The 14,342-nt window shown below is 37.7% G+C and overlaps 2 protein-coding genes across 4 annotated transcripts in view; one reads left to right on the forward strand and one right to left on the reverse strand.

The window, feature by feature from the left end:
• Positions 1-7,773, forward strand: part of LOC130549755 (growth arrest-specific protein 2) — a 60,595-nt gene extending 52,822 nt beyond the window's left edge. For all 3 annotated transcript variants that reach the window (XM_057327067.1, XM_057327069.1, XM_057327068.1), the window contains one exon: positions 6,497-7,773. In XM_057327067.1, coding sequence (XP_057183050.1) covers positions 6,497-6,706 — 210 coding nt within the window. In that variant the 3' untranslated portion in view covers positions 6,707-7,773. The remainder of the gene's footprint in view (positions 1-6,496) is intronic.
• Positions 7,774-8,007: 234 nt separating this feature from the next.
• svip (small VCP interacting protein) lies at positions 8,008-13,780 on the reverse strand. The gene is made up of 4 exons (XM_057327056.1): positions 13,341-13,780; positions 10,892-10,942; positions 9,186-9,299; positions 8,008-9,083 (listed from the first exon to the last, which is right to left on the reverse strand). Exons 1-4 carry the CDS (start codon positions 13,401-13,403, stop codon positions 9,069-9,071), a joined length of 243 nt encoding a protein of 80 aa, XP_057183039.1. The 5' UTR covers positions 13,404-13,780; the 3' UTR covers positions 8,008-9,068.
• Between the last annotated feature and the right edge of the window lie 562 nt (positions 13,781-14,342).

Consider the following 14,342-nt stretch of genomic DNA (forward strand, 5'->3'; position numbering starts at 1 on the left):
GCATGCCATATTCATGGGTCCATAACTTTAAAATGCTACAGTAAAACTGTTTGCTTTTCTGCATGGTGGTAGCCAAGGACACTGGGTATAACCTACCTTTGACATTTTTAAAGCACCCTCAAAGACAACTGAGATAAAGCCCCTCAAAATGGGCCATAAGTGCAATGTCTCATTGAACAGTATTGACACATATACCAACTTCATGGATCCATAATTTAAAAATGCTGGAGTGGAAATGTCAACCTGTATTTTAATGTAAAGTAATTAGTGCATGTAATTAGCCAAGATCACCATATGTAATCAATAACTAGTATATTGAATGGTAAATTGAACTGTTGTCATATCGTTTTGTCTTTGTGTAACTATAATAACTATAAACCAGAATCAGAACGAGCTTTATTTGCCAACTGTACACACGCACAAACAAAAAAATAGGAAAAAAACAAAAACATAAATGCATAGCATATAAATACATAAGATGTAAGAGGATAAGTTAATTACTGCAGTTAATACTGCATATTAAACGGTTCATACTGTGCATTTTACAAACATAAACATAATTTAATCTGTTCAGCCAAAGTGATATTGAGAATAGTAAGGGGAGGGAGTGATGAGGGTTCCTCATGAAGTCCACTATCATCTCAAAGGGTATTCAGCTCAGGCTTGTTATGCCTGCACCAGACAGCCAGCATAGCAACCTCTCTTCGCGCACGCATGCACAGTGTTATTAATATTTAGAAACTGTTCATTGTTCTTTTCTAGACACAAAAGCAAAAAAAGCTAATAAGAGAAAATCGAGGCACGCACGCACATGTCTGGTTTATTATCTCCGTGGGGACAGTCCATAGGCATAATGTTTTTTATACTGTACAAACTGTATATTTTATCCCCTACCCCTAACCCAACCCCTAAACCTAAAGATCATAGAAAACTTTTTGCATTTTTAATTTAAAAAAAATATCGTTCTGTACAATTTATAAGCTTTTTTGCCCATGAGGACCTCAATTTTGGTCCCCACGGTGACACGAGTCCCCATTGAGTTGGCGTGTATTCAGGTTTAGGTCCCCACCGGGATATACAAACATGAACACGCACACACGCGCACACACACACACACAGTTGTTAATATTTAGAAACTGTTCATTGCTCTTTTTTAGACACAAAAGCAAAAAAAGCGAATAAGAGAAAATCTAGACGGTCCCTAAACTGAGCGTGAACAAGAAACCGGAAAATTAAAGAGTCGCGTCTTTTAAGGTGGAGAGGATAGCGTTAATACGAAGCTGCGAATTAGTGGTGGGCGATACTGCAAATTTGGTATCGATCCGATACCAAATACATATAGGGTCAGTATTGCCGATACCAATACCAATACGATACTTTTTACTTAAAAAAAATACTTTTGTGTAGGGGTGAGCAGTATGTCATTGTTTCTCAGGTGAATGAATGATCAATTCTTTAGACAATATTTTTTATTAATGTATTGAAGTCACAACGCTTCTCTTCCTCTCGGCCATCCGGATCTCTCATTCAATGTGCTATCAGCTTCGCTCACTCAGTTCGCTGCTCCTCGGCGCGTTGTGTCAGTGAGTCACGTGACGACACAACAACGAATCGCAGCAGGAGGGGGAGGAGTAGCAAAGTGGGCCAGGATGTGAAAGCAGCGTTTGCTCAGGATTGTAGAGGTAGAAGACACGAGCAAAGTATAATGAACGTAGAGGTGAGATATTTAAATTAAAATATCGATTCAATTACAATTGTATCGATCTGATACCAATACCAGTGTTGGCATCGATACTATCGATATTTAGATCGATCCGCCCACCCCTACTGCGAATAAGAAACTGGATTCAGTCTCGTCATGTGATCGTATAGTGGTTTTCTGGTAACATACCTGCAGTTTATTTAAACAGAAGACAAGAGACACACACACACATCATCGGATCAATGGTCTGTCAGCTAAGGAATGTACGAGACAAAACAAATAAATCCCCATCCTCCATTAACACAAAACTGCAAGTTAATAAATTCTGAGTCACCGTTAAGGCTAATTAGACACAATATCAGGGTAAAATAAAAATTGCACGCACCCATTTCACATTAAACATGACAAATAACATTTTCAAAGATACAATCCACCGATATTAAGTATATTGAACCGATAACAACATTATAAACTCGCGCTCTAAATTTGCGCGCAGGCCGCCATAACAACCAAACACGTTTAGGCCACACGACACGTTCATAAAACTCTGTGACTACGCTATATTATTAACAAGGAATCATGTACTTGAACACAATCTCTCTTTTCAACATATTCGTAATCAATATTGACTATTGACATAGTTACAGAGCAATGCAGAACTGTACCTGACTCTCTCTAGTCACCGGCTGAACTGAGAGAGAGAGTAGAGCGCAATGGCGCACTTCAGTGACATCACTTACATGTAAATATAACATTTTTTAGAAAACGCACAACTTTCCTTGTACCATATAAAGAAAATAACCGTCTGCATGAAATTTATATAAAAAAACCATAAAATTCAGAAATTAATTAATTTCCTAAAACACTTTCAAAATAAAAGAAGATTTGCTGAAAGAAAACACACATCATTACACAATGAATATAAATCCACTCTCTTGAAACTTCGTTTAAAAGAGGGACTGCAGTGATTTATCCTGATAACTTACAGCAGTTTATATTATTTTCATTGTCTATGGGGAATTGCATTAGTGTTTGTTTAAATGCTTTGGCCTGGGGTATTTCACTGTATTACTGCTGCCCCCTATAGATTAACATTATAACTGCACTTTCAATGACAATGAGCAAACAATCCTGTCACTATGACTTGTCATCACTGCTGGGTATATTGACTGTTGCATTACAAAACCTGCCATATCATACTTACTGTATATAGTAAAGTAAAAAGTGTGCTCTGCAAAAGTCTCAGGCCACCACCAGCAGTTGTTACTAGCATTTTGTTTTTATGATCCTTCATATTTATTTATTTTTCTCTTTTTTAAGATACAAACAAAGAATATGGCACATTTTGAACTCTTTTGGGCAGACTGTCATAAGGTGTAGAGAAGTCATATTAGATCCTTATTCAATCCGAACCTTTTTCTTCAGAATTTGTTTTAGTGTGTGCGTGCGTGCGTGCGTGCGTGCGCGCGCGTGTGTGTGTGTGTGTTCATGTTTGTATATCCCGGTGGGGACCTAAACCTGAATACACACCAACACACGGGGACTCGTGTCACCGTGGGGACCAAAATTGAGGTCCCCAGGGGCAAAAAAGCTAATAAATTGTACAGAACAATATTTTTTACAAATCTAAAAATGCAAAAAGTGTTCTATGATCTTTAGGTTGTATATATAGTATAAAAACATTACGCCTATGGACTGTCCCCACGGGGATAGTTAACCAAAGCGTGTGTGTGTGTGCGTGTGTGTGTGTGTGTGTGTGTGTGTGTGTGTGTGTGTGTGTGTGTGTGCTGTGCGTGTGCGTGTGTGTGTTTAATACTGCTTATAAATTTCCTGTATTTTCTGCTTGAATTGTAATAAAGAGACTAAGAAATAATCATACGTCATTATAGCTTTGCTAAAGCAACAAATCATGGGGGTCTTAGACTTGCATACTGCATATCTTTATTTAGTTCACATAAAATTTTTGTACATTAGATGTTCAAAAAAACACATTTTCAATCTGGTCTTAGACTGTTACATTATAGTTCTGTGTTAACTTAGTCACAATATTTTTTTTTACTGATAAAGTATGAACATTTGGTAGATAAACAGGAGATTCTCTGTTTCTGCATCGTTGGCTAATGTCATAAATGAAACAAGAACTCCACTCCTTTTCTGATCATTTTGAAGGGAATGTTTCCATCAGCCTTGAAACGTATTGCCTGGTAACCAAGGCTACAGTAAGTCATCCCAAATTCCTCAAAAACCAAAGCAACTCGTTCGCTTCCCAGTGAATTGAACGAATCCCATGAATGCGTCTGAAGGACACATTCCTTTTGTGTTTGTCTTTGAGAAAGACCGTTTCTATGCTCGCGGCTCTGATGGTTTATTATATTGTGTTGTTGTTTTCTTTTCTTTGTGTCTGTGTATTTTTGCTGTATCAGTGAACCCCGGGCTCCTGCATGGGAGAAATTGATTGTGTGTATTCCCTATTGAGGGATCGCTTTAGATAACCTTCAACATCACAGACCTGTATTATGAGTGAGTGTGTGTGTGGTTGGGGGGGAGGGGGACGGGTGGGTGGTGTTGCTGGTGACTTGTACAGTCTGATTGCTCTTATATCTGTTGCTCCAGGGCCACACAAACACCCATCTGGAGGAGCCGACCTGTGAATGTCCCTCCATCAGCCTGCTAAGAGCTTTATGAATCTTTAATATAATCCCCCAGAGAGTTATGAGCTGCAGCTCGCAGTATGATATTTCTCTGCTGTTGTTTATTGTTTAGTGTATATTTGTTTTTGAGTGTGTGTGTGTGTGTGTGCGTCTGTGGGCAATGGCTCTTTATCCCACAGGGGAAGGTTACAGTGAGCTGTCGGGGTGACATTTTGTAATTCCTCGCCGTTTATGAAACATTCTTTTGTGGCGTGTTTTCAAGGCTGTGGGGATAAAGGCTGTAATGGAAGAATGAGAGACAGCAGAATTATTTCAATGGCTCTTGTTATTGGGACTGTCATTAACTGTTATTATGTGAAGGGTGTTATGCAGCATTGAGCTCTGTGACTGAGCCCAGAATGAATTAAAATTTTTTTTAAACTATTTTAATCATGTATTGTAGATTAAAAATGCTTTATAAATATATGAAAACCAAATATAGTATGTAACAGTATTTGAGATCACAAACACATGCAGCATTTTGCAGCATTAACTACCAAACATCTGGAAGAAACCCAAAATAATAGCAAACTTGATTTATTAACATTTAACATAAACATATCTGTCTTTCACAATAGATCTAATTTTAGATAATAAGTTCTTCAGATGATTCGATTTTAGATTGCTTTGTATTCTTTTATTTGTGTCTGATGATATATGATGATATTTAGTTTTTTATCAAAATGTTTTAATTAACTTTTCATTAAAGGAATAGTTTACCTTCAAAATAAAAAAATCATTTACTTACGCTGTTGTCATTTTAACCTTTCTTGTGCAAAACACAAAAGAAGATATTTTGAAAAACGTTGATGACCAAAAACCATTGGTCCCCATTGACTTCTATTGTATGGACACAAAACCAATGCAAGTCAATGGGGACCAACGGTTTTCTTTTACCAACATTTTTCAAAATATCTTTTGTGTTCTGCAGAAGAAAAAAGTCATACAGGTTAAAAATGACGACAGGGTGAGTAAATGATGACAGAATTTTCATTTTGAAGGTGAACTATCCCATTAAATAACAGTCTTAAAAACATTTTAAAAAGCATTAACCTTTTGCTAAAACGATCTGACAATACCTAACCACAATGTTGATCACGTTGTTTCATTTTCACTCAAGAAATGAAAAAAGTTGTAGTGGCTTCATGAAGCAAAAACATGTTGGGAGATTTGTTGCCATGGTGTTAAAATGAACACTTTCTGGATAAAGATACAGGTCTATCTCGCAAGTTCTAAAACAACACTGACCAAAGTGTTTATTAAACAGTGCGTTAGTTTTGCATTTTAAATACTCAGTGTGTTGAGAAGTGTAATGACCAAACACTAATGAAATGCTGATAAAAAAAATGTAACAATAACTTATGAAAATACTAAATAATAAAAGATATAAAAGATGTAAACTAATATATTAAATGCAACAAGATGATAAGAAAACAATAAATGCATTTATTGGTAACTATTGCAATAATGCATCTTGCACCTGAACTTGCTTTGGCATTTCATTCATGATGACAAGATAAAAAAGGTTGGTAAATGATGACATCATTTTTAGTATAATATATACTGTAAATATTTGATGCAGTTTGATTGACTGAAGATGTCTGTAGAGACTGGAGTTTTACAATAATCAAGCAACTTAATTATCAAATTTACAACCAGAAAAGAAGCGTTTGAACATGCAGTAACATCAGTGGATTTCCTGACTAAAACCTGTACATGGAATCTGTACGGATGTGAAAAAATAATTTACAGCAAATCCGGCCTCTGCACTCCTCAGACTCCAGAGACTGACACGGCTCTCTGTCTAGAGAGACTTCCACAGTTAGCACCGAAGGTGACAGATAGCCAATAAAAGGGTGTGATAATGACACATGAAGTGTTAAAAGATTTAATGGCTGTGACTTTTTTCACCAAATGAGTTTGTCTGAATGCCAGGATTACACCAGAAACAGACGCACATGTGTAGGTGCCTTAACTGCATACAGAATCTACAGTAGAAGCATTTCCACTTGTGTTGTTTCAGACTCCGTCAGTCGTTCTGTTAAGTGTAGTTGTTGACATGTACTGTATTTGTTAGGAATGGCATCTCTTTCTGTCTCTCTAGATGTTGCACAATAAACACGTGATGGTGCGTGTTGGCGGAGGCTGGGAGACGTTCGAGAGCTATCTGCTGAAGCACGACCCGTGTCGTATGCTCCAGATCTCTCGCGTGGAAGGCAAGATATCGCCCATCACGGGAAAATCTCCCAGCATCAGAGACCTCACGCCTGACAGCTACCTGGTGGTGGCGGCCCACTACAAAAGCAAGAAGTAAAGAAACATGTTGCGACGACCGACAAACAGTGATTTGTAGCATTATTTGTAGACGCCACAGGGACATTTCAACAGGCTTGTGAAACTAGTGTTTGTGTTTGCAGAGAAAAATCTGTAATACAAGAATTAAAGCAAAATGCTAGTTTGATGCAGTGTATACAATCGGACTGGAGTCTGGAACTGGAATCCAGAAGTTTTATTCTTTTACGATGCTCTTCATCTCATTCAGATGATATGACCTCTACCCTGGGAAAGCTTTTTTTCACCGAGGAAGTACTATATTGCTTAGTAATCTTGATCGCTGGATGAATTCAAGTATTCATTTCTGTCTTGGTGTTTGTTGTGCTTTACTAACAATATTAATGATACAGTTGTTTTTTACTTGTTTGGGGTTATGTTTTGTTCTATGGTGTCATAAAACAATCTTCTTTGGCCTTTATTGTAGTATTTGTATTAAATTGTGTTTATGATGTGCACACAATGTGTTTAAAGGATTCTGCTCTTTAATGAAAATATCCAGTCGTGTGTATTAGACTCGGTCAGTTCAGTTGATGTTTGCAACAAATATCAGAATGGAAAATGTGATTGACCATAAGTGCCGTATAATGAAAGCACATTGTTGAATTTGTCTCATTCAGGTTATCCAAAAAAGGACTATCTATTAAAAACGACTAAAACGTGACGAATGCTCAGCATCTGTTGTTCAGCATCTGATCTGATATGCTACAATGAGGTTTGAGTACATTAGACAGAGCAAAGATCTTTCTTCGCATCCCAAAGTTTTATAACCAATAATAAAAACGTAAAAACATCATTCAAATGTCATTTAATCAACACACTAACATCTTCATTAAAGCAATGACATTCTGCCTTTGTGCTTCTCACTTTGTGATCCAGAAGTGTGCTGCAGCCCTCTACTGGTAAACACAAACATTGCAATTCAGCCATTTGTTATGCAGCATTTGTGTTAAAAGAAATAAGTCACCAAAAATAAATGAAACCCAGCAACCAGATCTTTCAGTCAATGTGAGTGGATGAGACTGATTTATGAACCAATCATTCACAATGGTTTTGTAAATCAGATTAACTAATTCACTAAAAGGATCTGATTCAATTATCGATTCATTCACAAATTGGACACAGCTACTTTTATGAGACCTAGGGTGACTATAAAAATCCCAGTCTGGTAATCTTCTTTACAAATAAAAATAAATACTGAAAATGGCCAAAGAATATCTTCTTTGTGTGTGTGCGTTTCATGAAGAAAGTGAGTCAAACAGCTTTAAAACAACATGAGGGTGAGTAGATGATGTCAAAAGTTTTATTTTTGGGTAAATCATTCCTTTAACAAAACATTTTGAAAGAAACCATACAGTAGAAGTTATTTTGACTGATACGTTTGGTGCAAAACTGTGTTTCTCTGTAACAAATATTAAGCTGTTTTAGGCTTAAGAAATATAAGTTTTATCAAAAAAGCAATAATGAAAAGCTCAATATCTATAGATACAGTATGAACTGTATATTTCACACAAGCATTCCTATATCTTAAGCTGCTACATAGTGTAACTGACAAGAGATACTCCATGAGCCTTAGCTTGACTTGAAGTCGGGTTTAAAGTTACAGCTGCACAACCCAGAAAAAATATGATGAGTTAAAACAAGGTAATGTTTTCGACAAAAACAGTACAACCCTTTTGAAAGTGTGATAGAATCGTAGTGACCATCTGATAAGAAACATTCAACTCCAGAAAACAGCAAGGTATACAATCAACGGGCAGTGAAAGTGCTCACACAACTCAAATAAGATCCTTCATCCACCACTTTAAATATCAAACATCATTTCCCACATGTTATACAGTCGACAGCAAATCTCAAAACGCAATAAGCAACATCTCAATAAAGCTATGATCCTCCAACCAAAGCACTCTGGTAAACACTCTGGTGTATGTGTAATAAATAGCTAAATATGGAGTAAATTATAACAACATGCTTTTCTGTTGAATAAATGTACATTATACTAACATTCAGGTCTTGTATATTTAAGGGTTTATGTTAAAAGCACCTCGGTATAAAAGCAGTTGGTGTGTAAAAATGATGGATGAACATAAATTATATTCTGAATAGATTGCATAAAACACATTCATTGCTAGTTAGCGTATATTGGCATTTAAAGGGGTGTGGCCTGAATGCACTCTGGCCAATCAGAAGGCCTGGAGGATTAAGAGCTTGGCAAAAAAGCTCGTCTCTACACTCTCCTCTTCTAGCATCACTTCAAAACAAGAACAAGGACAGAAATGCTTCAAGAATCTCTCAAGTCAGTGGGAAATACTGCAGATGAAGGTTGATCCTCCCTTCAGCCTGTGTTAGCCAAGCTGCCACTGAAGATAGAAAAAAAACATTTCAGAATTATTCGATGCAAAACCAACATAATATCCACACTACTCTTCATCAAAAATGTATTACAAATATTTTTGAGGTACCTTTAGCCCACCGCCTCCAGAAGGTAACGAGTTCATGGCCTCTTTCTCCACTTCTTCCTGTTTTTTCTTTTTCCTTTCCAAGGCTTCTGGGTTTTTGATGCCTCTGTGGGTCGTCTACACAGAGAAGATAAAATACAGCTACAATACCATACTCCTCATTTCACAACACTTGATCATTTCTTATGCAAAAGGCAATTTACAATATAATACAATATGAATTAAACATTTTTAAAGAATAATTTGAACGTTATTTAGTGCTCACATGCCAAATCATGGTGCACCTTAGACATGCTGGAAAAGTGAAGAGTAAAGCCCATTGCACATTGAGTCCGAAATTTCCGCACGTTAAAAAATAAATACGACCTCACGTTGTCAATCACATTTACACACTGCCTCCGATATTTTCGTCCATCATAAAAAGATTCGGACCGGGTTCGATTTTCTGTGTTTTTCGCATCCGCCAAGCATTTTGAGTGGCCTTTTTTAACAATTCAGAGACACCGTACAAACGAGAGCCAAATACGAAAAAACGCATACGAAACTTTCGGACTGTATGTGCAAAGACCTTAATGTGCAAATTTGAAATACAACTGCTCTGACCAACTCGCCTCTGATGACATCATACACTTTGTATCCCAACCACTATGACATCACAAGCTCAATAAAATCTGTATTATTGATTCCATTTCAATAAATCATTGAAAAGATTTCAAAATAAACCAATGCAGTTTGATTTTAAGTCAGTTCTTCTTGACTCACTTAGCATCAATAAGCAGTATGACATCAGTATGACAGTATTTTAGCAGTATGACATTGCAGAAGATGGTTGTCATGGTGACGCAGCTGTAGAATGCTTCCAGAAGTGTGGAGACACTAGATGAGGATGTTTACTTACCGTGCTGCTTTAGCCCTACGATTTGCCATTATCTTCTAAGAGACAGTAAAAATGCCCACCAATCATAAAACTTAAATCACTACACTGTTACAACAAAAGTTTAATAAGAATCCCAAACTGCAAGGGGCAAACAAAAATGAAATGCAAAAGGAGAGAAAAGAGCAGAGACTTTCACTGCCTCTTAATAGTTTATTTCTATGTGGTATACTGAAAATCCTTCAAGGGCAGAAGAACTGAACACATACAGTAAAGGCGGTAAAGATGGAGAGCAGACAGACAGTTCTAAACCTCTCATAACAGTTGTAAGGTCATGAGAGGTTGACTTTAAGTGTCTTGAAGCCCATGAGAAAACAAGCATGATGATCTGAAAGATAAACAAACAGGACAGAGACCTGAGGCATACCCTACACAATTACACAAACGCTTCATGTTACACATCTTTAAATCCCGGAAGGTCTCAGATCGCAAAACATAATTTTTACTGTCGCAGACCAGAGTGAACCAACAAGTTGAAAAGATAAAGAAAGACTTGTGAAGTCAACTGAACCTCTTGTTTCTTGATTAACATTTTTGGAATAGTGTGGACTGATGAATCATCCCCAATGAGACCAGAAACGAGCATGAAGAAAATAAACAGGGTCAATCTTTGATTGAGTTAAATCCATGACCATGTTCTTGCCAAGCAATGACCAAATATTCATGTCTACATACTTGCATGGAGTATGTTTGTGATCTAGGCAGCATTAGGCAACTAAAACTCAGCTTTATATTTTCTATTAACAAATTAATTTAGGTCACATTTCAGTAGTACCTCTTTTTGTCGCTTCTCTGCAGCATCTGCCAACTGTCTCCTTCTTGTCTCCTGTGAAATGAAAAGCAAATATTATACAGCATCATGGTTAACACTGGTTTATTGTTTTAGACGAATGTAATAAACAACTTAATGTCATGTTTATAACAGAGCATTGCGTTGAACGCTTTATCCCAGAATGCAATGTAATATGTATGTATGAGAGTATTAAATGTGCTATTTCACTTGTAAATATGACGTGACAAACAAGGGGTGGGGCACTGTCCACTGTCCCCAAATAAAAAGTTAAAGGGGTCAAATGGCACGAATACATGTTTTTCTGTGTCTTTGGTGTGTTGTAAGTTGCCCGTGCATGTATTAAATGTCAAATTTAAGTGTGGGAACAAAAGATGCATTCTATCTAAAAGCGAATGCTCACCCAGACCTGCCTGAAATGCCTCGTGTAACCACACCCCCACAAATCTACATCAGTTCGTGGTATGATTTGACTAAGGCCACCCAAATGTATACGCAAGTAAGGTGGGCGTACCTGTCAGTACAATTGCTTTGGAACCTGATGTTCCAAATATGGTAAGAGGCGTTACATTTATGTCACACGCTTGCAGTATTCGACCAATCACTACGCACTGGTTAACAGGCCAATCGTAGCACACCTCGCTTTTCAGAGCGATGAGCTCTGTAAAAAATCTGCGTGTTTCAGAGAGGCGGGGCAAAGAGGAGATACAAAAAGGGAAAATACAGGTTTTTTTTACCTTAAATCGTGTATACACTAGGGCTGGGCGATGTGACGATGTTATCTTATATCGCTGATGTCTCGCAAATATCCCGATGTCGATTACAACAGACAGATACCAGATGATAATTGATAATAATGGAAAATATGCATTATAACATTATCATGCAATGTAGGCTTTAGCATGAACGTTAATGTTCATATGCCCAGGCTGTCAGTCACAGTGACAGAATTTTGGAAGCGCTGTTTTGTTCGGTCAGTTGAAAGTGCTGCTGTTTTCTGCTGGTCGCTGCACAGATAGACCATGAGAAAGACGAGCTGCGTCGGCAAAGCAAAACCTCACGCTCGAGGGCCTGTACCGGTGTTCGAATTGTCCTACCCTGTCAGATTTTCCTACCGCAGGGCAAAACTTAATATAATCTAAACCACATTGACAAAATAAACAGGTAGGATGATTTTACAATGCAAAATACCCTGTCAGATAGTCCTACCATCTTAAAATAAACACATAAAATCAATTTACATCGTAAATACCCTGTCAGATTATTCTACCAGCATAAAAGAAACATGTAGGATTAATCTACAGCGCAACACCCAATCAATTTGTTCTATGGGTATTAAATAATATGTAGAATGATTTAACAACAAAAATACACTATCATATTCCAGTATCAGTATAACATAAACAGGTAGAATGATTTTAAAGCGCAAAAAAATGACGTAACATTGATGTGCGCATGCCTGGTAGGATAATCTGACGGGTAGGATGAAATTTCAGGACACCTGCAACATTTTTCTACTGCATAAAAGCTATGGTTTATCTACACGCTTTACCTGATGAAAGAAGTAACTGCAACACTGGTTTGTGCGTGTGGAGCTCCTGTGTTTGTGTTCATGTTTTTATATCCCGGTGGGGACCTAAACCTGAATGCACACCAACACATGGGGACTCGTGTCACCGTGGGGACAAAAATTGAGGTCCCCATGGACAAAAAAGCTTATAAATTGTACAGAACAATATTTTTTTTAAATTAAAAATGCAAATAATTTTCTATGATCTTTAGGTTTAGGGGTAGGGTTAGGGGATAGAATATACAGTTTGTACAGTATAAAAAACATTACGCCTATGGACTGTCCCCACGGAGATAATAAACCAGACGTGTGTGTGTGTGTGTGTACGCGTGTCTGCGTGCGTGTTTGTTTGGCACTTGGTGGGTCCGGAACGAATTCTCTCCCCGGTCCGTATCCGCAGACGTTGCATGAAGTCAAACACACCCGATATTATCGGATATCGCGATGACTTTAAAGTCGATTATCGATAAGAATGTAAAGACATCGCCCAGCCCTAGTATACACATTGCATTTACATCTAAAACAAACGATAATATTCATTTTAGCAGTGTCATATGACCCCTTTAAATAAAAAATATATAAACGTGTTGTTGTAGTTTTGACTGTACTTGTACTTTGTCTGTTTTATAATTAAAGAGAGCTTTTAAAATGAAATAAATATTGCTTTAATTTAAAACAAATAATAATGTTTATTATGACGTGACAAACCAATTTAGTTATGGCATCACAGTCAGCTGTAGTGATGTTTTGGCTGCAGAATGAACATGATGCTCCAAAATGTTTGAAGAAGACGTGTTAACCCTTTCATGAAAGCATGAACATAATTATGTGTATGAATTAATGTTTTGCACTAACGTTACTTACAGGGTCTGGTGTGACCACCACATCATCCTCAGCTCCGCTTAGACATGGCAAACACATCCCCATACTGATGCACGGGCACAAATAAAGGTCTTCTCAAGACAAACACGAGTGAATTTCGGCACTTACGATTCTCTCAGGCTGCTGAGGGGTGCTCTATCAAGCCTTTCTATGCTCCTACAAAGTCCCTATGAAACTGAACTAACGTTAGCGATGCAAACAACAATGCTGCGCTAAGCTGCTACTTTAGACAGCTATATCGCTACTGGTACATCGCATTTACTACACTACAAGACCAAAAGAAACCTCAGCAAACCTCTTTCTCACGTCTCCTGACACCTGGAGTTCATTTTATTCGAGTAAACATGAAGTAATTGTTGTGCTGATGGTATACATGTAGCTGTCAGTATTACAGCTGCTCACAGTTAACGTCAGTCGAGATTCGAGAGGATGAAGCACGGGCTCAATAGCGCCATGCTGTGGTGATACCGCCAGACCGTGTTGCCATGTCTGCGGTTTTTCAGCTACCTTTGAATGGACATTGGGCTCGTAATGTTACACAGATATGGCAACCCTGCTATCAGCTGCTGCTGTAAACCCATCAGACTTTTAATAGAGCTGCTGAATTCGCTCACTTGTTCACTTATTCACTATTCCCTATATAGCTAATGCTAAGTCCACTATATGGGGAAGAAGTAAATTTACATTTACTCATTTAGCAGACGGTTTTATCCAAAGTGAGTTCAGGGAGCAATAAGCGATATGTCATAGGGTGCGTTTACACTTGGCATTAACATGTGATCTCGGTGATCCGAACAAGCAGATCGGATCTTCAGACAATCAGGACACAGCGCGTTTACACTTGTCAACAAGTGGCTTCCACATCTGGATAACTGATCGGATCTCTATAGTTTCCCGCCCATTATTTTAATAAGCCTGCAATTTAAAAATAGCTGAGATTCAAGCGTAACTTTTTTTTAAGGATGGCCTGTTCAGCCAATCGCG

This window comes from Triplophysa rosa, unplaced genomic scaffold (assembly GCF_024868665.1).
Source record: "Triplophysa rosa unplaced genomic scaffold, Trosa_1v2 scaffold16_ERROPOS6745844, whole genome shotgun sequence".
Lineage (NCBI taxonomy): Eukaryota > Metazoa > Chordata > Actinopteri > Cypriniformes > Nemacheilidae > Triplophysa > Triplophysa rosa.

Bases quoted from the DNA above. Each gene is read 5' to 3' on its own strand.
- svip (XM_057327056.1), bottom strand. From the start codon at position 13,403: ATGGGGATGTGTTTGCCATGTCTAAGCGGAGCTGAGGATGATGTGGTG. The intron at 10,943-13,340 runs GTAAGTAACGTT...TTCATTTCACAG, and splicing joins TGGTGGTCACACCAGACCCT to GAGACAAGAAGGAGACAGTT. The intron at 9,300-10,891 runs GTACTACTGAAA...TTCTCTGTGTAG, and splicing joins CAGAGAAGCGACAAAAAGAG to ACGACCCACAGAGGCATCAA.